Source organism: Coregonus clupeaformis, chromosome 3 (assembly GCF_020615455.1).
Source record: "Coregonus clupeaformis isolate EN_2021a chromosome 3, ASM2061545v1, whole genome shotgun sequence".
NCBI classification, from domain to species: domain Eukaryota; kingdom Metazoa; phylum Chordata; class Actinopteri; order Salmoniformes; family Salmonidae; genus Coregonus; species Coregonus clupeaformis.
In genome coordinates, this window is record NC_059194.1 from 32,619,382 (window position 1) to 32,646,397 (window position 27,016).

The window sequence follows — 27,016 nt, forward strand, 5'->3', positions numbered from 1 at the left end:
GAAATGATAGTATTTCACAGTATTACTTACCCGCCATTGTTGTGATTGGCTGTGATATTTGCCTATTTATTTCTCCCGTCAGAGCGGCATCTGTTGTCAAACTGGGAAAGCTATTCTGGCTTTGTGGCTGTTTTATCTAGTGGAAATCTCTAATTTCCTTGTTGCTAAAATTATACAGTTCTCTCAATTTCAGTTTATGTGAGAAAACAAGCACTGAATAGTGTAGGGAATCATTGTACCCTCTAAATCGCTGTGAAATATATTTTCAAGAACAAAAAATATAGTTTTACAGCTGTTTGAAGCTGATGGACCTAAACGAAAGTTACAGTACTTTCGGTTTTGTTCTAGCATCTTCAAAAAGCTGTTTTGGTCCACCAGGTTCAAACAGCTGTAAAAAAATATATATTTTTTGTTCTTGAAAATACAGTATATTTCACAGCGATTTAGATGGTACAATGATTCCCTACACTATGGTTTGACTTTACTTTGACTGTATCTCTGCTTACCCAGATCTATGTATCTCTTCCTGCTGAGCCTGTGCATACCACCCCCTCCGTTCTGGAAGAGCGGCTCTCGTCTGTGCCGCTGGATCTGCTGCCCGCTGGGTGCCGGACGGAACTTGATGACTCCACAGCGTTCCCTATGCGCACACACACACACACACGTGCAAACACATGCACACACACACAAACGCATGCACACGCACACGCACAAAGACAGAGGGATGAGTTTCAGCACGTGGTCCTCACTTTCACTGCATTCCGTACTCTGGAAGGTCGCAGACAGGCCAGACAGGCTGATAAAAAGGACCTACTCATGTTTGGTGATGACTTTGCAGTCCTCCGGGTCTCCAAAGGCCTCGAAGCGTTTGCGCAGCATCGTTTGTGTGACGCTGCTCGGCAGGTTGTGTATGTAGAACACTTGGCAGTTGTCCTAGGCAACGACACAATGGCAACTGTCAGAACAAGACACTTGCCGCAGTGGCAAATCATGCCAACTTCACACACTGTGAAACTCATAATAGCTCTTAATTGGTGTTTACCTCGTCAATTTGAAACACAGACTTGGAGATTTTGTTTCTCTGCTTGTCTCCGTGGCACGTCTCAGAGTTCTCACAGCTGAGGAGGAGAGAGACACAGTATAAGACGGGAGCTAATGGAAGAACCTGAGTCACATGCCAATGAGAGGAGACAGTCCTCCTGGCTGTGACTGCTAATCAGACAAACAGTGGTTTATATTCTCACCTGAAGTCGGGCTTGCTGCTAGGCGAGTGGGGCTGGCAGCAGCCGGAGTGGAGGATGGGGGAGGGTGAACGGGAGGAGCGTTCCCCCTCTTCATCTGAGTTATGGGGGGATAAAGCGTCCACCTTGCTGTCAGCCCTGTTACCGTTACTCAGGTACTCTGGCACCTTGGAAAAGAGCCTGTCTTCATGCTGCTGTTCCAGCCTCTTGTCCCCCTGGACCCTGGGGTCAGCCCTGTCCCCCTTAGGCTCTGGCCCCTCCGGAGAGGGGCGTCCGAACAGTGAGTGGGACAGCATGGCGGTGGTTCTCTTCCGGCTCTCCCCCAGACTCAGCAGGCAGTAGTCGTGGTCTCCGAACGTCCTGTGGACTTTGGGTTCTGCATCGATGGCCTGGCCCATCTTGCGGAGCTGGGCGTAGAGTTCAGTCTGCTCGGGGAGCTTGCGGGAGTGGGCCCGGGTCAGCCACGAGCCCTTCGGGGGGGATTCTCCTTTCCCCTCTGGCTTGAACAGCTCGTCCTCCACTTGCTTGTGAGGGGGGGTGGTGGGAGGGGTGAGGCCTGAAAACACACACCACTCCAATAAGTCAAATGTACCTCACAGTACAGTTGGGTTAACATTAGAGAAACATCAACAGTTCAGACAATTTCACTGGTCACGTTTTAAAATCTTGCTAATATTTAACTGTTACTGGGTGTACTGTCTGTTACTCTGTTCACTTTTATTTGTCTTTCAATGGCTTTCCCAATACAACAAATTGCTTTGATGCTGTTATTTTGTAACATTACAGTAACACAGCGACTTGATACGGCACAAGGCGAGCACACAATCTCATATTGATTTGAACTGAAGTGCGTATTTGACTTTCAATTGTTATTAACATTATGGCTTTTGAGGAAGATATCAGCGGCAGACACTGTAAAGTATTGTTATATCAGTCTTCTCCGTTCCCAAGTAGCTATACAACCAAATTAGCCCTGTCAAGATGACATTTACACAGGAGACAGATCACGTCATTAGACTCCAGGCATGCTCTTTACAACACAATACAAATACATTCCCCCTCTCCTCTACTACCGAGCTCTGTGTTAGCAATAGTATATCTACAAGAGATAAACTAGTCTACAATACAGTTTGTTAGCTAGCTAGATTTTATTTCCCTCTAGACACGCTTCTTCTGACAGACACAATAGGATATAGCTCCAAAATGCTGCTCTTATTCAGTCTTGTCAAGCCAAGGTGTAAAAGACGTTAATATTATCAACACCGACTCAAAGCCCCAACATTACCTGCTGTGCCACACAGATCCACGCTGAGAGTCTGCTCAAAGGGCTTGTTGGCATACTGTGTGTCTCTGATCATGGGGAAGAGAGAGAGAGAGATTGCAGAGTCATCATCAGGGCCAGGGGTGCAGGGGTCGAGGTAGAGGGGCGACAAAAGGATGTACTGCACAGTACTATGATTTTTTTAAAGGATTTCTTTTGTAGGGTTTATGTTGGAGTTTGTATTACATTTTTATTGTGAACGTGAGCTATATGAGAATAGCTTTTCTTTTTTTCCCTTTACAGCCGTCTATGATTGGTCTTACAGTACAAGCTCCTTCTCCTTTTGAGGTCTATTTTGGGATCTGTGTTACCATGAAAGGCTTGTGTGGAGTGCTTTGGGGATATTACAGAGTCCACAATGCAGCACAAAACTCTCTGTGAGCCACAGAACACCACAGTAATTTTACACATGGAAGATTTCCAGAAGTGTACATTAAAAATAGCTTTGTGATTCCAGTGGGGCTATGGGCTAGCAGTATATGTATTGTAGTGTATAGGAGTATAGTATGGAAAACAAACCCAGTAGATTTCAGCGGCAGACAGAGGCAGGCGCGTTTCTCTGCAATCAGAACGACAGAAAGAGTCATTGGTACCAATGATTACATACATGGTCAGAGAACACTACAGCAGATCTAGCAGGTATAAAAACAACCTTTTACCAGCCTTTTATCAGTGGCACTTGTGTTTTTCATTCACATCAAATTGAAGAAAGATACCTCATGATGGAGCCATGTGGACTGAAAAATCAGGACATGCCTTGAGAGCTTGGGGGTTTCTGACATCGTCGCCATCTTACCGTTCTGACAGCAGAGGTTATCGGATTCGGCTGCGTTTGCCGTGGTTTGGAAAGTGCTGTTGTTATTGGCGGCGGAGTCCTTCTCCGGGTCGTCTCCCAGGGGGTGTTTGACCGCCTTGTCCTCCTCGCCAGGGCGCCGCGCCCCGGACGCAGGCTCCACCCTCACCTGGCCTGCACGCACCTTCTTGGCGAAGCGGCTGGGGAAAGAGGCGAGCCTGCGGGAGCGGCGGACAGAGAAGGAGGCGTCCTCCAGGTCAGGGCTCAGAGGGGCCTCTAGGCCGTGCTCTTTCATAAGCTCTGGTTTGGTTGAGCTGGCAGCCAGGCTGGGGGTCTCAGTCTTTCTGTCATGCACTGGCTTGGTGATAGCTCCTCTGTTATGGGTGTAGGGGGGGCTGTGGAGTCTGTAAGGCTTGCTCACGTCAAAGGAGTTGACCGCTTTGAGCAGTTCGCGCAGGAGAGAGTTGGCTTTGACCTCCCGTCTGCGGGTGAATGCGAGGCGCGGCCGAGGGGTGCTGCTTTGGGCCTGGGGGGCAGCCTTGTGACAGTTCGGGGGGATCAGGAACGGGGTGCACTCGGGCCTGACCCTTCGTACCTGGCCTAGGCACTCGCGCTCCTTGCGCTCCCAGACGGCCTGCTTGCGCGCTGGCAGGCAGTATGTGTGCATATACTTGATGAGCTCCACCACAGATTTGAGTTCTTTCTCAGAGGAGAACTGGGGCTTGGTGGGCTCAAGGGGAGTGGAGCGTTCACTCTCACTGCTCGAGGACTCCTCCTCCTCCTCCTCCTCTTCTTCCTCCTCGGACTCACTGTCCTCCTCGTCATCATCTTCCTCCTCGTCCTCCTCATCCTCTGTGTCGGCTGAAGGAGTGTCCTCCGCCTCCTGTGCGCTGGTCAGGTGCCGGTGGAGCTCTGTGCACAGACGTCCTGCTGGTCGCACCGCTCGGGGCTTACGCTCCTGTGTGCTTTCACGCTACAGAAAGAAAGAGTTAGAGTTACTACCTATAAAATGACCTTGGTGAGCCTCTGTGCACTGTATGACCCAAAATATTAATGAGTGTCTAGGCAATGAGAAGATACAGTGCAGAGTGAACATTTTGAACTTATGAGTAACCAAAACCAGCACAGAGAGCAACAGAGATTCATACCAATGTTCCCAGAATCACGACTCAGAGAGAGAGAGAGAGAGAGAGAGAGAGAGAGAGAGAGAGAGAGAGAGAGAGAGAGAGAGAGAGAGAGAGAGAGAGAGAGAGAGAGAGAGAGAGAGAGAGAGACAGAGAGCGAGAGATATTCTATGATGCACTTTATATAACCACCAGCTCATTGCCAGAGCTGCCCTAGCCTTTCCCCTGGTCGAGACTACAGCCATCTGTCACTCCAAAGCCTCAGCATCACTCACTCTAATGCCACAGATGTCACATGCCTCGGCCACCACCACGGTAAAGGAAAAGCCAGGGTAGGACAGGGGTAATAAATGAGAAAATAAAGGCTTAAGGTTACTAAAAGCTTCACTCCGTTGATCTACATGCATGCGCGTGGGTGGAATGGGATTTTTGGAGCAGTGGACACCTTTTGGTAACATGATGTCCACATCGGTCCCAGTCCCATTCACAAGAGGGAGAAAGCTTTTTTGCTAGTAGTAGCTAGCTGGCAGCCTGGCTAGCTGTCTTAAGCCTCACTAAAAACATAGTAAGCTAGCTAGCCTTTTTAGCTTTCCACATCTCCATGTGAAATAATCAGATTTATAATAAAAAAATATGCCCAGGCAAATATTTGTATACTTGCCGGAGTAACCTAAAACATTATCCCAGTTTGATATGCTGTTTGTGTATTAATGCCGATATCAGCTAAAAATAGAATGTCATCATGTTTTGGTCATGGAGAAAAAAGCACCTGGCTAGCTGGTTGGCTATAGCAAGTTCTACCATTTCACAATAGCCTGGAATCACTAGTTATTATTTCTAAACAAAATACCTTTTTGAGTGGATTCTTGTTGTTTGGTTTACTGTTTGAACAGCTGCTGAGATTATATTTGGTTATCAATGCAAAATAGGCTACCTATACAGCCTATATATCAGATCAAGGAACCAAACACTGCTGCGGAAAGAATGATACGGCACATCTCCATTTTCAGGTAGTACAAATGTACGTCGAATGCCGGAGCGAATGCCACCCCTTCTGTGACGAAAAACTACCTTGCACCACTACACTGCGCTATGCTCCGAATCTTGTGTTTCCGTAGAGCTTGTAGTATGTTTTAGTCTTTGAAAACACTATAATCAAAGCATTACCTTGGTGATTAGGTCCTCTATTCAACCCGTATCCTGGATCCGGATGGCAGAGCAGTGAATGAACTAGAAACGGACTAAGGGTCATAGCTATAGAAAACCTTTCCTGTCGTCTAGCCTATGTATCCGCTCTCCCTCGCTTTAAGTCTCTCGTGTTGCCTTCCCTGCTCTATTCTGAGCTGCTAGAGCTCTATGCTAGACAGAGCTCTATTCCAGAACACCACACACAGAGCTCCAACTTACTCACCTTAACCAAAGGCCTGACAGGTTTCAGATGCAGGCTCCTGCTGCAATGGCGATGCCCGCTGTTGCTGCTGCCCTCTTTGTGTGACTCCAGGCCCATGGGCACGTTAGGGGGGGACAGCAGGAGCTTTTTCAGCTGTAGGGGGACATGGGTTGGGACAACTGTAATGTACATGTCTGCCAATCAATCAATCAGCAGAACATACAGTAGCATCAACATGTATTATCACTCTTGACATGACTCATCCACCCGTAAATGTATTTCCCCCGCTTTCTTCTCCTCCTTCATCCAGCGTTTGAACAATATAGAGCTCAAACCGAAGCTGGCAGGAGGAAGCCGTGTGAATATAAGATCAAACGGAAATGCGATTCTATAGCTCTCCCGCATTTTGCAATGAGGAGGTAATGCTGTAGTATTGCATATCAAATGGAGATTTTACTTCCTCGCATTTCCTCCATTACACTTTCAGGCAGCAGCAGCAGCATCGCATGTGAAATCATCAGATGATATAAATCTGCTTACAACAACAATCCCGTAAGCTGCATTGGTTTTGGCAAAGACTGAGGATAGCACCGGAGCGCCTACTGTAGATGTGAGGGAATGATGCGGCTGGTTATGTTTGGCTGATAGCTAAATACTGTCTGGTCCTATATGTCATGCTTAGAGCCCTTGTTGAAACAGATAATGAAATAGATGAGAAGAACAGTGCTAATTGAGTTGCCCATCCCTGTCAGCATGTGCCAACTTGGCATGGGCTTCGATGGTGCCTCTCAGTGTTTCATTGAGGAAGTTAAGGGGTGCTGAAGGTTTCCATCTTTGTGTACAAAATGCTGTTGACACGCCAGGCCCATCCATGCCATGAAAGACTACTCTACTCTGGCCCACTTCCTGGCCTGCCTGGCTCAATGCAGCCCTTGTTCTCTGCCTGCATACAACCTCACACGCGCACACACTGCCTCGCACACACAGGCACGCACGTAATGTTAGGCCCCCCATCTTGGCGGTGTAGAGACAATGTTGAATTTTTGAGCCAATTTACTGCAATTCTACGCATTTCTCCATGGAGCTGAGTGGAATTTTTGCAGTTCTAAAGATAATTTCCTACAATGCTACACATTTTGCCATGGCTAATGCTATGTTCTTTTTCTCAAACATAATAACAAAATCAATACTGCTAAATCAATTGTTTTAGGAATTTTCAATTCTCTTGGACTTTCTAGCTGTTATTTTGGTGATTGTTAGTTCTCAGAGATTATATTATAAAACAAATATATAGGTTCATTCTCTTTTCTACATACTTTATATTTGGTTTTAGTCGTTTAAAAGTTGACACTGAAAGCCTTATTCCATCCCGATAATTTTTGGTAATTAAATCATTGGCCCAAAAAATGTTTTTACACTGTTTGGTCTTAGGCGGCCCGATAAAACACCCACCCAAAGATTTAAATGGCCCCAAAAAACCTACACACACACACACACACACACACACACACACACACACACTGAGGTCAGCTGCAGTTACAGCTCCTGCCAGCAGAGGGAGTCCTCCTCCTCTCACACACCAGTGATGACAACACCAGGGTCACATGCAACAAATCCTCTAGGCTGTCTCTCTGGGATGGAAAGGGACTGACAGGTAGGGAGGGAGGGAGGAAGGTGGACTGGTACATGTCACCATGTTAAACCACATTTCACCATATGGATGGGCCTTTTTTTGTGTGTCTAAAAACAGTGCAGGAAGTTATGAACATTATAATGAAATGGTGGCATCTCATTGGCCATCATTCCACTCTTCTAGCCTATAGGATCTACGGTATGTATATTTGTTTACCTCTGCATTACTTAGCATGCACAACAACAGAAGCAGAATACCAGTTTTTGCTAATTTTGTCTTATTGCTGTTATCAGTGCCAACTGATACCAACTCCTATTAAGATTCTTAAGCCATCTAAGGACATCATGAGGGAAATGTAATCCATTTGTGAAAAATTCCCTTCAGTGGGTATATATATATATATATATATAGTCTGTATGTTATCCTGTAATTGCAATTATCTCTGAGAGGCAGAGTGAGTATGGGCAGTGAGTGACCATGCAGGTATGCACATAGCTTGTTTCACTCAGAGCTGTAACACAATAGGACCTTTGTAACCCTTGCCTTGATAATGTGAGATCTCTGTGTCTCTTTAAACCCGGTCCAAAGTTTGTGTCAGTTTGAAACTTAAGGAAACTTAAGGAAGTATGTTAGCTTCATTGTGGACAAGAACAATGAGGATATATTCCAGAAGTAATAAAAGGACATACAGTATATTACACCAGACTTCCTAGTTAACTTGCATGCTCATCCGAGCACACCGAATAGCAACCGGACAAATGTTTCCCAATGTAATGAAATCCTATCGTATTCTCTGTAAAAGATACCAGTTTTCTGTTGCAATCCAGAGCAAGCATGAGTAGATAGGGACAACAGTTGAAAAGAAAAACATGTTTTTCCTGGAAGCGTGGTTCTGAGAGGAGAGGGGTGCGGGGAGACAGGGGTGGAGAGAAAAGGGAGGGAGGGTCACAGGGTACTCTGGATCAGGGTTGGCTCCACAGTTTAACTGCTGGAGCTATAGGAGGCTGGGCTAGGTCCTAGGAGGCAGACATGGGCATGAGAGTAGTATATTACCCCTTTAAGATGGCCAGGGAGTGAGAGAGAAGTAGAACAATGGGGGCAAGGGGAAAAAAGGTAGATTTAATGAGAGCCACAGTTCCTTTAAGAGACCATAGTTGTGGTCCAGCCAGGTTGCCTGCCTGTGCCTGCCGATAAAAAGCATTCTTATTAGAAGTAGTGGTTGCTAAAAAGAATGGAAAAGCCCAAAATGAGAAAAATTCAGACCTTTGTTGCCTATCATACCCATGCTGTGGGGTAGTCAGAGCAGAGGCCCATCCAAATCCACCTTAAACAGTGAGGAAGGGTTCTTACTAGAGACGGGTCTTCAGTCTCTGAGCTCAGGGAGCCGTCACTCAGGGAGCCTGAAGGGAAGGGGAGGTCCTCCTCAGACCCCTCCCCCAGCGAGGGAAACACAGACAGCCCCCCCACCTCGTCCTCCACCATGCCGTCCAGGCTGTCTGTGAGAGCAGCCAGCAGTGCCGCATTCTCATCTTCTATCTGGAGGGGGCAGGAGAGAGAGAGGGGGCATCAGTGAACACACTACCCATTTACAACACAGTTAGTTACAACACAGTTCATTCCCCTCTTCTAGGGGGCAGGAGGGGGAGTAAGTGAGCATACCACCCACTTATAGTACAACACAGATGAGTTCCTTACAACACAGAGCACTCTGCTTTTAAATTCTACTCTTTCCCTGTAGTCTGAGGGACGCCAACCATCCACACACTGGGTTGTTCGTTTCAACAGCTGCCATCTTGCTGAGAGCATCGAATCAGGTGGTGGGATGATAGCGGAGCGGAGACAGCCTACAGGAAGTGAGCGAGGTTTCATCTTACACCCCCCACCCCCAATCTGAAGGTTAAATGAACTAAGCTGGGAGATCAATGGCTTCCACACTGGCATCCAAAACAAGGCCCGGAGGTAATCGTCCCAATCCAACCTCTACTCTACCCCTCATAAATCAATCTGAACAAGGGATTATAATCAAGTGGATGGTAAGGTAAAATAGACCCAGGAACAACAGTGTTGTGTTGGTGGGGCCCGGCTCACTCAATCACTGGATGATGTTTATGAACACATTATGTGAGATCTGTGCATTAGACAGATCGATAACGATCACTGAGGGGGATTCTAAGATGGGAGTCTACAACCTTATCATAGACTCAGACTGGAGCTTCTTCGGTTTACCACTAATCTGTGTAGTCTAGTCCTACGCCATAGGAGTCTACAGCCATATCACGGGGCTATTCTCTATGTTGCAGTTCCATTACATAGGGGTGGGAGGAGATGGTCCTGGTGGAATCCTAGCCTGGTCCCAGATCAGTTTTCAAGACAGCACAAACAGATCTGGGACCAGGCTAGTGGAATCCTGAGCGGGGGGCCGAGCGTCTCACCTCAAAGAACTCGGGGTCTCCTGTGCTGTACTGGATGGAGGCAGCGGAGATGTCTGATTGGTCGTTGCACCAGTGGAGCTCGCTGAGGCAGTTGACTGAGTCAAAGTCGCTGGCGTCCAGCTGAGAGAGGTCAATGTCAGGGAAGTCAGAGTCCAGGCAGTCCGAGCAGACCTCCTCCTCCCCATACTGTAGAGAGAGAGATAGGGAAGGAGGGAGTGGAGGAAGAAGAGGGTGGAAAGGTCAGTTTACATCAAAGGGTGACTCATTTTTAAGAAATACAGTACATTGAAGATATCTTATCAAATATCAAATTGTTTGGAAAGTTCATGGGACTGATCATCAGCATCAGTACACTCATGTTAATGACACAGAGAGTAAACCACTACAGTAGAGTACAGTGTGGTTGTCAATGACACAGAGCCCTCTGAAAGAGACAGTACCCCTAATCTCTCTGCACATGCTCATTACAACTAATGGACATAGTGCTGAAACATGCGCCACATAGACAGACCAGAGTCACGAGACTGAGACCACCATCTCCTAATGAGCCCTTAGTGAAAGCGTGATATAATATAACACAGATGACTTGGCGGTCCACGGATAGTAAAAGTATTTAGGGGAATAGGCCAGTGTGAAGGGAAGTGACTCTAGTCACCTGGGGGGAGAGATGGAAACCACATTTCATGGAGAGAGGGACAGAACTGGAAATAGGCTATGCCTGTAGAGAGTGGAGCTGGAGAGGAGGACATGGAGGAGACTTGTACTGTCAGTGTGTGTGTGCGTGTGTGTGTGTGTGTGTGTTTGTGTGTGATGCTGATCGCCTTCTCCACCTGTTGTCTTTGGCATGCCAAAAGGGGGGACACTCGTATACAGGGTGTACCTGACTTTGACAATGCAGTTTGCAGGAGGTCCCTAGCCTAGCCTAACCACAACCTGAATATTCTGTGCCATAGAGCCCTAGCTATGCATCTTTGATGAGTGACTAACACTAAATACTCCAGCTCTGTTTCACGTCGCACCTGCCTTCGCTAACCAATCCAATCCAATTCCACTCATTTCATTAAACTGGCCTGGGGTCAGCCCGGTTTCAACCAATCATCAGCCATCACTTACAAAGATGCTTTCTGGGGACAATGAGATGGGAACAAGTAGAACAAGTGTCATTTCGTCCTTGTGAAAAAGACACCTTTCTAACACACATTCCATTTCCAGGACATAGATGTGCCACAAACTATCGGTGCCTCGTTGTCTAGTTAGTGAGATGTACCCAAACCTTATCACAGGAAGGCTGTGTTCTCTTTGATATAACACCAACCCTCCGTGCCATTGTAGCAACTCTACAGTATGTGTGTTGGATCAAAGATTAGGGGGTAATAAATTGATACCATTTATGAGTTCATAAATTGCAGATGTAGAGCAACACAGTTGTTTGTGTGTGTGCCATTGTAATGAGCAAATGACTGGTTACTCAAGCAAACTGAATGATTATGTTCTATGACAGAGAGAGAGAGAGAGACAGAGAGAGAGGGAGCGAGAGAGAGAGAGAGAGAGAGAGAGAGAGAGCTGTGGTGGCAGCCTGGCTGGTGTGATATCTCAGAAGTTGTGAGAAGAAAGGACAGGAAGAAGGAGAGAAATGGATGGGGAGAATGCCTTCTGCAAGGCCCTCTTCATCCCCACACCCATCCATCCCTTCTGCAGGTCTGACTCTGACTCCCCCCCCCCCCCAGCTAAGTTTACCCCTCCACCTCCCCCCTCCATCCTCCTTCTCTCCCTCTAGTCCCTCTCAGGAAAATAAGAGGCCAGGCTAATCAATTTCAACAAAGTCCGAGCGTTCTTTATTTCCAGGCAGGCTTTGTCTTTTTTACCTGTTTTTCCCCCTCCCTTCTCTCCACTCTCCTTTGCAGACTGCCCGGATATCAATCAATAAAAACATCCTTGGGCTCTGAAGGTTTAAGGTCACAGGCAGAACGGTCAGGCACACACACAAATACACACACGCGCTTGCACAGACACACACACTGTACCCAGACACACAAGCACACACACTGACTGCTAACGCATTTGCAGTATATTGAAGGATGTGACATAGACATGCATAATGACCCATTATCAGGAGCAGTGACAGCAGCCATGCTCTAATTTATTTTATTTACTTCACCTTTATTTAACCAGGTAAGCCAGTTGAGAACAAATTCTCATTTACAACTGCGACCTGGCCAAGATAAAGCAAAGCAGTGCGGAAAAAACAACAACAACACAGAGTTACATATGGAATAAACAAAACGTACAGTCAATAACACAATAGAAAATCTATATACAGTGTGTGCAAATGTAGTAAGTTATGGAGGTAAGGCAATAAATAGGCCATAGTGCAAAATATTTACAATTATAATTTAGTATTAACACTGGAGTGATAGATGTGCAGAAGATGATGTGCAAATAGAGATACTGGGGTGCAAATTAGCAAAATAAATAACAATGTAAATAACAATATGGGGATGAGGTAGTTGGGTGAGCTAATTTCAGAAGGGCTGTGTACAGGTGCAGTGATCGGTAAGCTGCTCTGACAACTGATGCTTAAAGATAGTGAGGGAGATAAGAGTCACCAGCTTCAGATATTTTTGTAGTTCGTTCCAGTCAATTGCAGCAGAGAACTGGAAGGAATGGTGACCAAAGGAGGTGTTGGCTTTGGGGATGACCAGTGAGATATACCTGCTGGAACGCATACTACGTACGGGTGGGTGTTGCTATGGTGACCAATGAGCTAAGATAAGGCAGGGATTTGCCTAGAAGAGATTTATAGATGACCTGGAGCCAGTGGGTTTGGCGATGAATATGTAGTGAGGGCCATCCAACGAGAGCGTACAGGTCACAATGGTGGGTAGTTATGGAGCTTTGGTGACAAAACGGATGGCACTGTGATAGACTACATCCAATTTGCTGAGTAGAGTGTTGGAAGCTATTTTGTAAATGACATCGCCGAAGTCAAGGATCGGTAGGATAGTCCGTTTTACGAGTGCATGTTTAGCAGCATGAGTGAAGGAGGCTTTGTTTGCGAAATAGGAAGCCGATTCTAGATTTAACTTTGGATTGGAGATGCTTAATGTGAGTCTGGAAGGAGAGTTTACAGTCCAACCAGACACCTAGGTATTTGTATGTAGCAGAGGACATAAGAGTGGCAGATTGAATCACATACCAGAACCACACCATTGCCTTATTTGAAGAGGATTTGGCCTCTGGCCTCATTTAGTCATATCACATGCTGCTCACACACTGTCTGTGGGGATAATGGGAGGGAGGCTTGGAAGCCACTCCACTCAACTCAAGGGTCTTCTCCTTTGACACTCCACCCACCAATCCACACTGGTGGCCATTCAACTGAACTGAACACGAAGGCCAAATTCAGTAGCCAAACGTTGTTGAACGTTGCAGATAGAAATGACACAAATAGAGCCGACATGATTCCTTATTCTACATGTCAGAAAGGGGTGTTTGTTCTACTTAGCATATTTCTATCGGAACTTTCCAAAACTTTGTGTCCTGCTAAACGTGCCCCAGCTCAGGAATCAAAATGCAGGAATCATCTAAAGCCATGTGTGGATGGTTGCTAACTCAAACAAGGTTTTTCATAATAATCAACGTATCAAATGCAGAGTAGATATTATTGTCCTGTATGCCTCTAAAAGGAAATTAGTCATTCGACAAAATAAGCTAGACACTTCGGTGTTCTAAAGGGGCATTAGCAACTTCCAATTAAGACATGAAAACAGTGTTAGCTCAACCCTGTTTATTTATTTCACCTTTATTTAAGCAGATAAGTCAATTGAGAACCAATTCTCATTTACAATAACAACCTGGCCAAGAGGCATAGCAGGCCCTGTGTACCATGGAACTACACACAGAGAGAATTATGCTAATGTACGTAGGCTGCCGCATCGTTGTTAATCCAGCCGCAACCTACTATCAAGAACACCACCACCATCCTTTCAGCTCTTCTGTTCTCATCTCTGCGTTCTTTCTTTTTCTGTCTTCCTCCTCATACCTTATTCTCTCGCTCCCTCTCAGCTGCTATGGGGGACATGTATACCACCACCTCTCAAATATGTGGCATCAACAGAAGGCCTAAGGTGACCAGAACACAGGGGAAATAAATGAGTATGGAACATGTCAATTATGCACCCATTTAGATGTCCCTGTCTGCTTACAAACAACAGCCTTAATATGCTGCATTCAAAATAGGAAGGGAGGGGGTGACAAAAAAAAAGAAGAGAATCAATGCTTTGTTGAATTTCCATTTGTGTTCGCTTAGGCGACACTTTCCTATCCGTTCAGTCAAAAACGGCAATGACATCTATATCGACTACACAAAAAACTAATTATAGACGGCATATGAAGGATCTCTAAAGCGTGAGTTGTGTTATATAAAACTCGCAGTCACAAGTGCAGTCATGTGCTACAAAGTCAGTGGAACGAGTCGCACAGTGCGGGTCATTGCTGCTCTCTCTCTCCCAAAGCACAACCATACAAGGAAAACCTGTAGGCTAGTGAGGACAGGGAGCATTGACTACTGTTACAACTACTGTTACAACAGTGGCACACAGTGCCATCTCTGAGATTTACCAACACAAGATCACTGTGGTGTATAGATTGTGAATGAAGAAACAACTACAGTACAATGACATCTTAAAAGGACGAGGCCAAGGAGGGGGTAAGCCAACTGAACTGACAGACAACTGTCCTTCACTTTAAGGTCTTCAAAAGAGAAGTAGTAAACCCTTTGCCTTGAGTCATCTTACTATAACCATCAAAAGGGCTCAACTCCACATCAGAGAGAAAGAGTGAGCTCCTGTCCTGACTCCTGACCATCCAACATTTGGGAATTTCTGATGAAGGGGGAGGAAAAAGGAGCAACCCTTGAGATTCAGCACTACCTACCAAGTCCTGTGATTTAATAAGCAAAACAGGTTGCTCATTCATCTCCAACACTTGCTAGCTAATAGGCTCTTATCTAGGTGCCCTGTTCCCTTTGAGCCCCTTGCTATCTAAGGTATGTTATATATAGCTGTTATCCTCAGTCTTATGACTGGCTCTTACACAAGCTGCTTGGGACGGGCCAGCCAGGCTTTAAATTCTGGCCATACCATACGCAGATGGGCTCTGCTCTATTCAGCCTCTCCTCTACAGGAAATAGACACACAGACAGCTAGACAGATAGAAAGCCAGACAGACATGCATACACACAAATACACACACTCGAGCTGATACTGTACATGCAAATGAATGGACTAGATGGGTTCAATCCAACGTCATCTTCAATTGGCTCATTGAATAAATCCACAACAAACATATACTACTCCTCTATGCGTCTCTGTAGTCCTTCACTATGAAGAGTAGTGATGAGTAGTAAAGTCTAGCTGTGAGGTCAAAGGTCAATGTGCATCCTGTCAGTTTCCCCTGACCCCCCAACCACATGACAGCTAGCCTAACGTGGCTAATATGACCCATCTCTAGAAACATATGGACTAACTGACTACCGACCAGAGAGAGACGCTTTTGATGAATGAAACTCAAAATTGGCAAGCGCTTGTCATTACCTGCCTGAGTTGTGACTTGTGAGTGGGGGCTATTAGATTTGTTCCTCATGTGAAGCCTCTCTGAAAAAAGGATGTCTCCTCTCTAACCATTCACTCCCCCAACAGTAAATGTGAATTAACTGCCTACGGTCGGTTAGTAGAAGTAGGCCAGTTAAAGGGGGATCTGCGACAGCCATGTACTATACACTCAATTACTGATTGTTCCTGTCATGGCCATCATTCAGTAGGATTGATACGGAAGTCTTCCTTACAGGTCCAGTAAGCAGTTTGTTTAGCCTGGGTACAGTGTCCTTATGGCTTAAAATGGAGTGCCTGAGTGCTCCTCTCGCTCCCACTAGACATTGGCTCACTTTCAGCGCACCTTTTATCTCCCATGAAGCAACAGGTCGATTGCTGTAATTAGATATGCATCTTATTGAGCTCCTGTTTGAGAACCCAAGGAGAAGCCTCCAGGAAAAGTATTTGGGAAGTGTAGCTCAATAAAGTGAGAATGTATTGAGTCGAGTCCATCTTGCAAAAGAATACAGTTGGCACTACAGTTGGCTAACATAGACAAAATAATATCCATTGTGGCGCCAATCCAAACTGTCCATTGTTTTGTGTTTTGTTGTGTTTGTTCATGATGCAGAACTGGGGGTTATTGTCTTGGAAACCTTCTTAACCCCTGTTTATTTTCTAGGGATTGTCGAGATTGAATATGAATGAGAACAATTGCGGTGCTTGGATTGGGGGCCCTTCCTCTGGCCACTGCTTACTCTTGTGATATAGATCCTTTACACTCATCTAACCTCTATCCAACCCCTCACTGACAGTCACACTCTGACAGTAACATAATCTAACCTCTATCCAACCCCTCACTGACAGTCACACTCTGACAGTAACATAATCTAACCTCTATCCAACCCCTCACTGACAGTCACACTCTGACAGTAACATAATCTAACCTCTATCCAACCCCTCACTGACAGTCACACTCTGACAGTAACATAATCTAACCTCTATCCAACCCCTCACTGACAGTCACACTCTGACAGTAACATACTGTCATCTGTTCTCTATCCAGGCAGGAACACGCTCACGACCACGCTAAATCTGGACTTTGTGCTTCAGCCACCGGCTGGTGTGAAGAAGGGCTGATGACGATCGAAGGCCGATTCTGACAGAAGACCCAATATTAGCTGGGCTCTGACCTTGAGAAGTTATTACGGGACCCTTGTGTTCCTTGGGTGCCCTCAGCAGTCACCAAACTGTGCAGCAGCCACGCCCCTTTTGAATCCCATTGAACTCCTTATCAGATTTGTAGTCAAACTAAGTCTGAGTGGTCCCGGATGAGGCGCGTCAAGGACGTCCACGGTGCGGGGGAAGAGGTGGGCCGTGCTGAGATGGAGGAGGGATGGAGGGAGAAGGGCACTGGGCTCTCAGGCACACAATCTCTCTCCACTAGGTAGGACAGTAATGGGATCTGATTCCAAAGCGGATTCAGTGCTTAGAATAAGGGCTTTGATAGTCTACCAGTTCATTCAGGGGGAGCTCTTTGCATTAGAAAGGAATGGACAATAGGTTACCAGTTTAAGACTGGGGTTGAAGAGGAACAAGGCTACAGTTACTATAGTAACTCTTCCTACCAGAGTAAAATATCTGGTGCTTGCAGATCGAGTTGTCTCCAGGGATAGTTCGTACTACAGAATATTTGCAACACTAGTGATTCACCACCTGTAAAATCAGTGTATCTGATGTTCTTTTCAATAATTATAATTATCAATTAGCGCCTGCTGGTTAAACCAACCCAACTCAAAAATACTCCTTTGATACTATAGGTGATGTGTCAATAACATTGTGTGTGCGATAGGAACCAACCATGCCAGAAAGAATAGGATGGTGTACAGGTGTAGTCTAGGCTTATTGAAACCAAGCTACACTGTAGTAACATATTAACGCTTTCACCCCTCCTCCACTCTCTACTACACAAACCTCTGGCTGCTGAGACCTTCCTGTCAGGTGTCATCTGAGGCATGACAGCAATTATTTCGGTCTCATTATTTTTAACTGACATCACTTGGTAATCTAGGGCCAGTAAGGCCCTGTTTGTAAATCCTTAACGAGATTGGAGAGAATGATGATGGACCTTTTCAGTAAGGACAGGGCAAGAGATCACAAGGGTTAACAAGTCTCTTAGTCTGTCTGAACATTGCAGTTTGTATGTATGTGATGACTGGACAGGAATGTGTTCATATTTACATTGTGCAACTACACTGTCTGCATGTCAAGCCCTTGTAATTTACATTAGGTACAGACTATGCAAATATCATAGCCTAGGCTAAATCTCCATTTAGCGTAGAACCTGATGACTGACGACTTCCCTTCTTACATCATAACTGGCACCTTTCCTCACTTTGGTTTTAGAGCCAGCTCATTCTGGGAAAGCTTCCTACACTCACCTGTTCTGACTCTGATCCTACATTGACTACTATACTGGGCCAGCTTAGACTCCTTCAGAACCGCATAACTCCACCAACAATCCCCCGGCATTGACCCTAAATCCTCCCTCCTCTCTACTCCTCTCCTCTCTGACCACAGTGATGCTTCCTGATTAATTACACTGCCTGTAGAGGCACAAAGGCCGACCACTGCAGAAAGAGATACCGCTTCTGCAGACACTACCTACTTATTAAAATAGGAGGGTATGTGAGGATACATGGAAAAGAACTGCAATGACCGACTTGGTGAAGTGCAACTTGGAGCCTGAGGTCCTCCTGGGGAGGTAACATGATCTTATAGGAGAGGTATTCAGTAACACTGGGAGCACATGTTATTAAAATCTGATCATCAATTATTAAAATTCAAATTAAGTGACGCCAACATGTTTGTCTAAACTTAAGATGGCAAAATACAGATAGATCCCAATGTTATATGTACTGTGTGTACTATCTGTGGTCCTCTGTAGTTCAATTGGTAGAGCATGGCGCTTGTAAAGCCAGGGTAGTGGGTTCGATCCCCGGGACCACCCATACGTAAAAATGTATGCGCACGACTGTAAGTCGCTTTGGATAAAAGCGTCTGCTAAATGGCATATTATTATTATTATTATTATTATTATTATTATTATTATTACTGTATGTCGTATAGGCTGTGAAATCGTACATTTTCCTAAATACTTTAGTCTGAGACTGCCATCATTGAATTTGTTTGTGGTGACGAGGAGCACGAGGCACGCTGTACAAAATAAAGTAATCAGCGATTGGATTGTCTCTAACCAATCAGAGTATCAAAGCCAATGACGAATTTTAAAACTGCCGCTTTACCCACGTGTGTTCTGGCTCTGGCCCAACCCTTTGGTTTCTGGACCAATCAGACGGCCCCGAATGTGTTCGCATTCGGTGAAGGATCAAGGAGGTACTCAGATCCAGACTCATTGCGGAGAAGAAACTAACGTCCGTGGGAGTGGTGTAGCGTTTGGCCGGAGCTGGGTAGCCAGGCAAGCCTAAATCTTCTTCCACTATCACTTGCATGTCAATCCTTGAAACAAAGCTCAGATGTGGTCAAAATAAGACTGACGACTTTTGAAAGAAAAACTGCAAGAGGGATGAGAAGAGAATGTGTGTCATCCTGTCTTGATATACATTTTCGATTGCTCTTTTCTCCTGAAGGGACTCCATTCCCATCCTAAGAGAGCGGAGCTTTGTTAAGTGCTGTCGGTGCTGTCTACAGCCTGGGAGCAGCCAGCCCATCCAACAGGGTAATGAGATGGAGACAGGAGCGACCAGGGGGATAAAGAGAGATAGGCTGGCTGAGTGAAATGGGCTTCGCAGCATTAGCAATGAGAGCTAATGATCACCCAAAATGTATTCTTATTTGCATTCCCAGATAGAAACACAAACAGCTAGCTAGTCTATTGCTTTGCTTACCACAGATATGTGTTCATTTCTGAATCGCTGCTGTTACTCAAAAGGTCATGCACGCCTGCCATTAACTGACTGCCTACATGGGGGAAGACTTGGTGGGGGGGAAGAGATGGTATGGGGAAAGAGAGATAGAGCTGGTTACCAAACGTTGGAAGAGATGAAGGATCTAGAGGGGTAGTCAGCACTTCTGAGCTTCCGAGGTCGTATCCCATTGCAGTGGAACAATGAGACACACGCTTCTCAAATTTCAATATCTTGTGTAAATTTGCTGGCAGGCTATTCCGTGTCACATGTTCTGTTCTTTACACAACCTAACACAGCACAATGCAGTGCCGTGACTTTGACCTGGCAAAGAACAGAAGCACTTCAAACCCCCCATTACCACCATCTTAGGGGGTAGCAGATACCAGTTACCTAAGGCTTTATTATTACCTGAGGGGAGGGGGGTTTATATTGGACAAAGTCAGCACTGGGCTCAGTGTATCCAGGCAGATATCATGCCGCTAGGCTAGCTATCACAGTTGGGAATCTTAATGACCTGGGTCGCTACATCCTTCATCATACACATCTCTAGTCTAAACCTGATTTATGGGCAAAGCAGCCGTTCAATTATGATGACGGAGTATGGCGTGTGACATATCAGGAGCATACTAGCTTTATTAGGGCGCTTCATCAGTGGCGGCCAGGTTGAGCAGGTAGCAAATTCCTTCCTCTAACTGGATTACCATACTGCAGCATAACAAACAGAGGGGAGGATGAGGGAGAGAGGGAGGATATTTTAAAAAAAAGATATTAAACGAGCTTGGCCCTGGTCACCTGACATATCGGTGACTGCACAGCAGACATATCACGACGCAGGGATATCTGGCAGGGGTCCAGCTCCGTCTAATTCCCATGCAGCAGTCAGCATCTGCCTGAGAGCTGATCAGTGAAGACGGCTTGTTCTGTAATCAAATAAAAAAAACGCCTTTTCTCGGCTGAGTTCTCCAGTCTCGCCTGCGCGACAGGGAAGCAGCAGACACTGTTAGGGATATTACTAGGCTTTCTCAGGTGACCATTCCCCAATGAGCCGCGAGGGCAATTCATCTACACGGCGATGGGGCCAGCCAGACTGCTGTGTCCTTGGGCTATGCTCTGTGAGCTGTATCTCAGGCTGCTGAGGAGAGCTTAGAGGTGTATAGGCAGCAGCTCCACAAAATGCATTCCCTGCTCCCCCCGTCATCCTTCCTCTGCAGTCAGGGCATGTAGAGCATGGTGAGGAATAGTCATTGTAATTCATATCCACTTAAACATAGAGGCGAGGTATTTGTTTCACAACATTAATACAACCATGGAATGGTGCAGAGTGCATGGCAGAACGATCAATGCGAGTCACACTTTTTCAGGAGCCCTGTCGTCTGTGTCTCGCTTTTAACGGGTTGCGAACATCCTTCTCCTCTGGACTGTCCCATAGCAACCCTGGCCTGCTGCATATGTCTCTCAGTCTAAATATGGAAATAGTTTCTGCAGCAGTGGACTTGCTTTCTTGCTTTCGGGCTGTCCCTCAGGAAAATGTACTGATGCACCAACATGAAAAAATAAATAAAGGGCTTCACTTGACCAGTGGTTCCCAAATGCAGTCATCCAAAGCATTGCATTATGGGTATGGGAACAGTTAGACTAAGGGGAGGAAGGAAGGGAAGAAGGGTGGGAGGAAGGGAGGGTGGGAGGAAGGGAGGGTGGGTGGGAGGTTTGGCACTAAAACCAAAGTTGTGCGGAGTGTCACGGCCACTGTCATAAATCTTCTCAGGTTTCCCCGTCTACTGTTTGATAGTGGCCAAGAAATCGAGGTAGAAAATATCTGCCCCTCTATTTTGGGGTGCCCTGCCCTATGAGAACAAATGGGGTTTGTTTTGAAACCCAAGAACTGACCTTTGCCGCTGGAATTCAAAGGTTGAAAGGACAGCACTGAGACACAGCTGTTCTAGTCTCGCACACATCGTTGGCGGTCGACGGTCTACTTCAAGCAAACCATTTGGCTGTAGAAACACTGAGATACTGTAGAAACCTCCAACAGCTGTCAGCTAAAACCTCCAACCTTGTCAGGAGATGTCCTAAAATGTACCTATTACTGTCCAAATACCTTTCTTTTTTTAAGACATAGGGCTATATGACCAATAGGGCTATACAGTATGACCCTATAGTATATGACTTCAAGTTCCACAATTACGTAAGGTGACCCAGCTAACCATGTTTACTGACAACACAGTAAACATGGTTCTCAGTTTTCAACCTCGAAGACATTACTTCGACGCTCCAAAATACTGACTGTAGATAAAAAGCCTGGCAGGGCTAAAGCGATCAACGTGAACCTATCTTAAGGGGAAACATTTAAATGTCTTGGAATGGCCTAGTCAAAGCCCAGACCTCAATCCAATTGAGAATCTGTGGTATGAAAATGTATGCACTCACTAACTGTAAGTCGCTCTGGATAAGAGCGTCTGCTAAATGACTAAAATGTTAAAATGTAAATCTCAAAGTTCACACTCCTGCTTGGCCTGACATTTTGCTCGTTCTGATATTTCTTAATTCCTTTCTTTGAATTTTTTTATATTTGTGTGTATTGTTTTGTATTGTTAGGTATTACTGCACTGTTGGAGCTAGAAACATAAGCATATCGCTGCACCTGCGATAACATCCTGCAAAATAGGCATATGTGACCAATAAAATTGTATTTGATTTGCTGCCAGCTGCTCCAAGCAGGTTGGCTGCCATCATTGTAAAAAGCTCATGTTATTTCAGTGACAGTAGGTTCCAAGCTCCCAAACAGGCAGTTTAAAAGAATTGACAGCATTTGCCCCTGCACAGACCCATAGGGACAAGCTTCACACTCCGCAAATCTGCTTTGAAATTTAAAACAGATGCAGACAGTATGGTAATCGGTTCTACATAAAGAGACACAGTAAGATGGCAGATATAAGCCTACAGTACTTGCTATCAAAACCCCTCAGATATCTGCTCTGTAATCTACTCTCCCAGTCCCCCTCAGCCTGCCTAGCATAGCCTATACTCTGCAGAATGAACCTGCATCAACATGAGGTGATTTCTATGATTCAGCGTTGTTCCATGCAGCCCTTGAGGAAGAAGCCGTGGGTGGGCGAGAGAGAGGTCTATAGGACACTGCTGCACAGGGGTTCCTGGCCAGGTGAGCTTTGGAAGTTGGGGGTGACTCATCCTATCTAATGGTCAAATAGAAGGCTCTGCCATCTGCTAGCCTTCCTTCCTACTGCAGCCATTAGGGGGCTGATAGTACTTTCATAATGCTCCTCAACACCAACTGGCTTTGTCTACTGCGGCTCCGCCAATTATCACTGCCTCCCTCCAATGCCTAAGGCTGTTGAACTTTGTCTTCTTTTTTGAATTATGATTAGGTCTGAAATAACATGGAGAGATACAGACAGGTATGTATTATTTAAAGCACTGAGTGCCGTTGTCCTCGGGAGAATGACAGACAGGACGACACTGTACTAACTAAACTCAGTTATAGCCTAAGCTTAACAGTGTTTGTTTTGGAGGTGCGCAGTTTTCGATAACTCAGTTAATTCTCAGTTAATTATGATATTTCGTTCATTAGACCACACAAAGGACATATAAAGTGTAAACCGATGCGGCTGATAAAGGTTTGAGTAGCCTTCTAAATAAATGTAGCCTATTTTTGCAGCCTATATTCGATTCTGGGAATTTCCTCCCTATGGCACTCGTAACTTCAATACGCCTCGAGAGGAATATTTATCTTGCATAGAACACACAACAACAAGTCGACTAGGTAAATAGATAAACTATTCTACTATGGGTTTGTCAGATTTTTCTATTCATCACTTGTTTTGTTTGAAGAGGAAAAGTAAATGTGGACTGTTCCAGCATCTTTTTTTGGCGTGGCGGCAATGATTCTTCTGTGGCCCAGCGCCACAGCTATGACTGCAGCGGAAACACTGCTAGGCTAGGCATGGCTACGATTTAGCCTGGCACTCAACTCAGAGGAGGTTATTAGTTACAAGCAACCTGGTTTTGGCCCCTAATGAATCTTCCAGGCTAAGCCCAACATTTAAGGTCTTTAGGGGTAATTACTGCAAGGCAAGATTTATTTTCCACTTCAGGTTTCCTCCTGTCTATATTAGAGCGGGCTGTCATGTAAAATACGTTGCACCAGCTTAACACGTGATGAGCACTGCACCTAGACCAGGGGTGTCAAACTCATTTTAGCTCAGGGGCCACATGGAGGAAAATCTATTCCCAAGTGGGCCGGACCGGAAAAATCATGGTATATATAACTTAAAAACAACAACTTCAGATTGTTTTCTTTGTTTTAATACGATCAACATACAACATAAAGCTGGAGCCTGAGGACAGTGTGTCCAAAATAGTACAAGCACAACATCACTATTAATCATAAAACACGTCAAGTTTATTTGAAAATTCTAAAGAAAAAGAACACACAAACACACAATGCCTCAGTGATTAACAGAACTGTTTCACAGATCACAGAACTATATCAGGGTGTCATTTCTCAGGCAGAAATGTAGATAAAAATAATGAAATCCTGTTCCCCAAACAAGTGCAAGAACCACAGAGTCAAGAATAGGTTAAATATACAAATAAAATAAAATCAATTAAAAACAATAGCACATCAACATAAAAACATATAAACATAAAGCTGGAGCCTGAGGACAGTGTCCAAAAGCACAACATCACTATTAATCATAAAACACCTCAAGTTATTTGAAAGTTCTGAGGACAAAGAACACACAAACACACAATGCCTCAGTGATTCACAGAAGTATATCACAGATCACAGAACTATATCAGGGTGTCATTTCTCAGGCAGAAATGTAGATAAAAATAATGAAATCCTGTTCCCCAAACAAGTGCAAGAACCACAGAGTCAAGAATAGGTTAAATATACAAATAAAATAAAATCAATTAAAAACAATAGCACATCAACATAAAAACATATAAACATACATCTGAAAGCGTTGCTCAAACTCCCGTAACAGTCCCGTTATTTTATCTTTGAACCGCTTCATGTCTGCCACATGTTGGGTCGCGCACACATTTTTCAGACAGGGGAAGTGAGCTGCATCACCACCGGCAAGTTGCGTCTCCCACAATGACAGCTTCAACTTGAAAGAACGTATGCTGTCATAATACTGCGTGACAACTTTGTTGCGCCCTTCCAGCTGTTTGTTCAAGTTATTCAGGTGCTCTGTAACATCCACCATAAATGCAAGGTCCTGCATCCATTCTGTGGAATGAAATTCTAACACTGGTTTGCCCTTTTCTTCCATGAACTGTTCAATTTCTTCTCGTAAATCAAAGAAACGCCTTAGCACAGCACCTCGGCTTAACCATCTTACCTCAGTGTGGTATGGCAGGCCATAGATGTGGTCTTTCTCTCTGAGAAGGCTGTCAAACTGACGGTGATTCAGGCTTCTGGATCGGATGAAATTAACAGTTTGGATGACCACCTTCATGACGTTATCCATCTTTAATGACTTGCAACACAAAGCCTCCTGGTGCAAAATACAGTGAAAAGTCAAAAAATCACGTCCTCCATTTGCAGATTGCACTTTCTCTCTGAACTTTGTCATTGAGGGCGCACCATCTGTAGCCAGGCTGACAGCGGGGACCAGTCCACTCCGACCCTGTCCAGCGCGCCCGACGAGTGCGGTAAAAATATCAGCTGCTGTCGTTGTATCTGTCGCCGGCACCAACTCCACGAACTCCTTGGTGACGGTCAATGTGTCATCAACTCCGCGGATGAAAATGGCCAGTTGTGCAACATCTGTAATGTCCGTGCTTTCATCAATTGCAACCGAAAACGCAATAAATGACTTTACTTTTTGCTTCAACTGGCTGTCCAAATCCACTGAAAGATCGGAAATCCTGTCTGCAACTGTGTTTCTTGTCAGGCTGATATTTGCAAAAGCCTGCCGCTTTTCAGGGCACACAATCTCCGCTGCCTTCATCATGCATGTTTTTAAAATTCACCCTCACAAAATGGTTTTGAAGCCACTGCGATTTCATTAGCAATGAGGTAGCTAGCTTTCACTGCAGCGTCACTAATGTCTCGGCTGTGAGTAAACACAGACTGCTGTTTCTTCAGACCCGCCAACAGTTCATTCACCTTCTCTCATCTCCGCTGTCCTTGAAAGTTGTCATATTTGTCGGCATGAAGACTCACATAGTGGCGACAAAGGTTATATTCTTTCAGCATAAATAGGATGACCATTTTTCTTGGAACACTCTGCACTCTGCGTCCACTTTTCTCTTTTTTGACAGAGACATATTGGGGCAATGAGGGTGCCAAAGCACATAATGTTAAAAGTAGAAGCCGTAATAAATATTGAGGGCAAAACAAAGTAGCAAATTGGCTGCACGTGCTTGACCTACTTGCTCTGCCCCGGTATAAATAGTTTGCTTGCTTAACACAATTGCTATTGCGCCATCCAGTGGACGCAATTGGAACAGCAGTTTATTTTATTGAAAAATTGCAGCGCATTTTTAAACTTTACAAAATTATTATTAATTGTATTTTATTTTTTATTATTATTTTCTTTTTCAAAATCATCTCGCGGGCCGGATTAAACCCGTTTGCGGGCCTGATCCGGCCCGCGGGCCGGACGTTTGACACCCCTGACCTAGACAGTGGAAGGGACAGAAGGTTGTGACTGCGGACTGGGAGAGCAGGGGGGTTAGGGACAGGGAGGTTAGTGGGCAGGAGGGGAGTCCTGGCTGTAACCCGCTGACGACCAGTTTCCTCTGGGTGAAATGGCACATTAGTGGAGGGAAAGGGCTAATCAGGTCCTTCCAGTCATCTAAAATCCATGTACACATTCCATTCCTTTTAAACAGCAGGATACCTCTCCTGTATGAAATGTACTGCAACACAAATGCCTCACTAAGGTAAGCTAAGCTGTGGATGGGAGCCCTTGTTCCAGACGTCTGGCATTACTTTCCAGAGTTTAGGAATCATATCTGATTTGTATATGGACTAATCCATTCATCAATCAACCGGCTGTATGTAGGCCTATTAGAGCACAGATGGATGCCCTCCAAAAAGTAGCTACTGTGAACCGCACATTTGTGTCATAAAGCTAACAGACCAATGAGCTTTGTAAGGAAAGGGATCTGATAGTGTTTTAGTCTAGATTATGATGTGTGTACTCTTAGACATGCCATTTCAAAGCCACATGCGTTCCAACCAAATTAATTGCATTTTCTGACAAATTGTGATTCATTCTCTTCTTGGCACGTGACCAAGACAAATCCTTCTCTTTTTATACTTCAGTGCATTCAGACAACTGTTTGTGGAATATGATAGTATTTTCCTAGAGAACAACATTACAGATGCATTTTCAACACAATTTAACAATATAAAACGGATTACTCCATGAAAACCAGTGACAACTGAGCAGTTGTAATTCTGAATGTGATTGGAGCACCCATGGAAGTCATTCTGAACTCATGTGATGATGGTCAACCTGCTGCTTGCTAGCTAGTGCTTATGTACCGGCTATTTCACCTCAGAGGGATGCGGTGGTGGGAAT

At 45.2% G+C, this 27,016-nt stretch overlaps 1 protein-coding gene across 2 annotated transcripts in view; it reads right to left on the reverse strand.

Moving 5' to 3' along the window:
* LOC121545395 (peroxisome proliferator-activated receptor gamma coactivator 1-beta) overlaps positions 1–27,016 on the reverse strand; it is a 61,519-nt gene that overhangs the window by 4,660 nt on the left and 29,843 nt on the right. Inside the window, exons 2-11 of one of the 2 annotated variants that reach the window (XM_045208269.1) lie at positions 9,935–10,120; positions 8,853–9,038; positions 5,891–6,022; positions 3,359–4,328; positions 3,082–3,121; positions 2,527–2,591; positions 1,245–1,797; positions 1,043–1,118; positions 815–933; positions 507–640 (exon numbers count right to left, since the gene is read on the reverse strand). In XM_045208269.1, the coding sequence (XP_045064204.1) occupies positions 507–640; positions 815–933; positions 1,043–1,118; positions 1,245–1,797; positions 2,527–2,591; positions 3,082–3,121; positions 3,359–4,328; positions 5,891–6,022; positions 8,853–9,038; positions 9,935–10,120 (2,461 nt within the window). The other variant, XM_045208271.1, reaches the window with a different exon arrangement.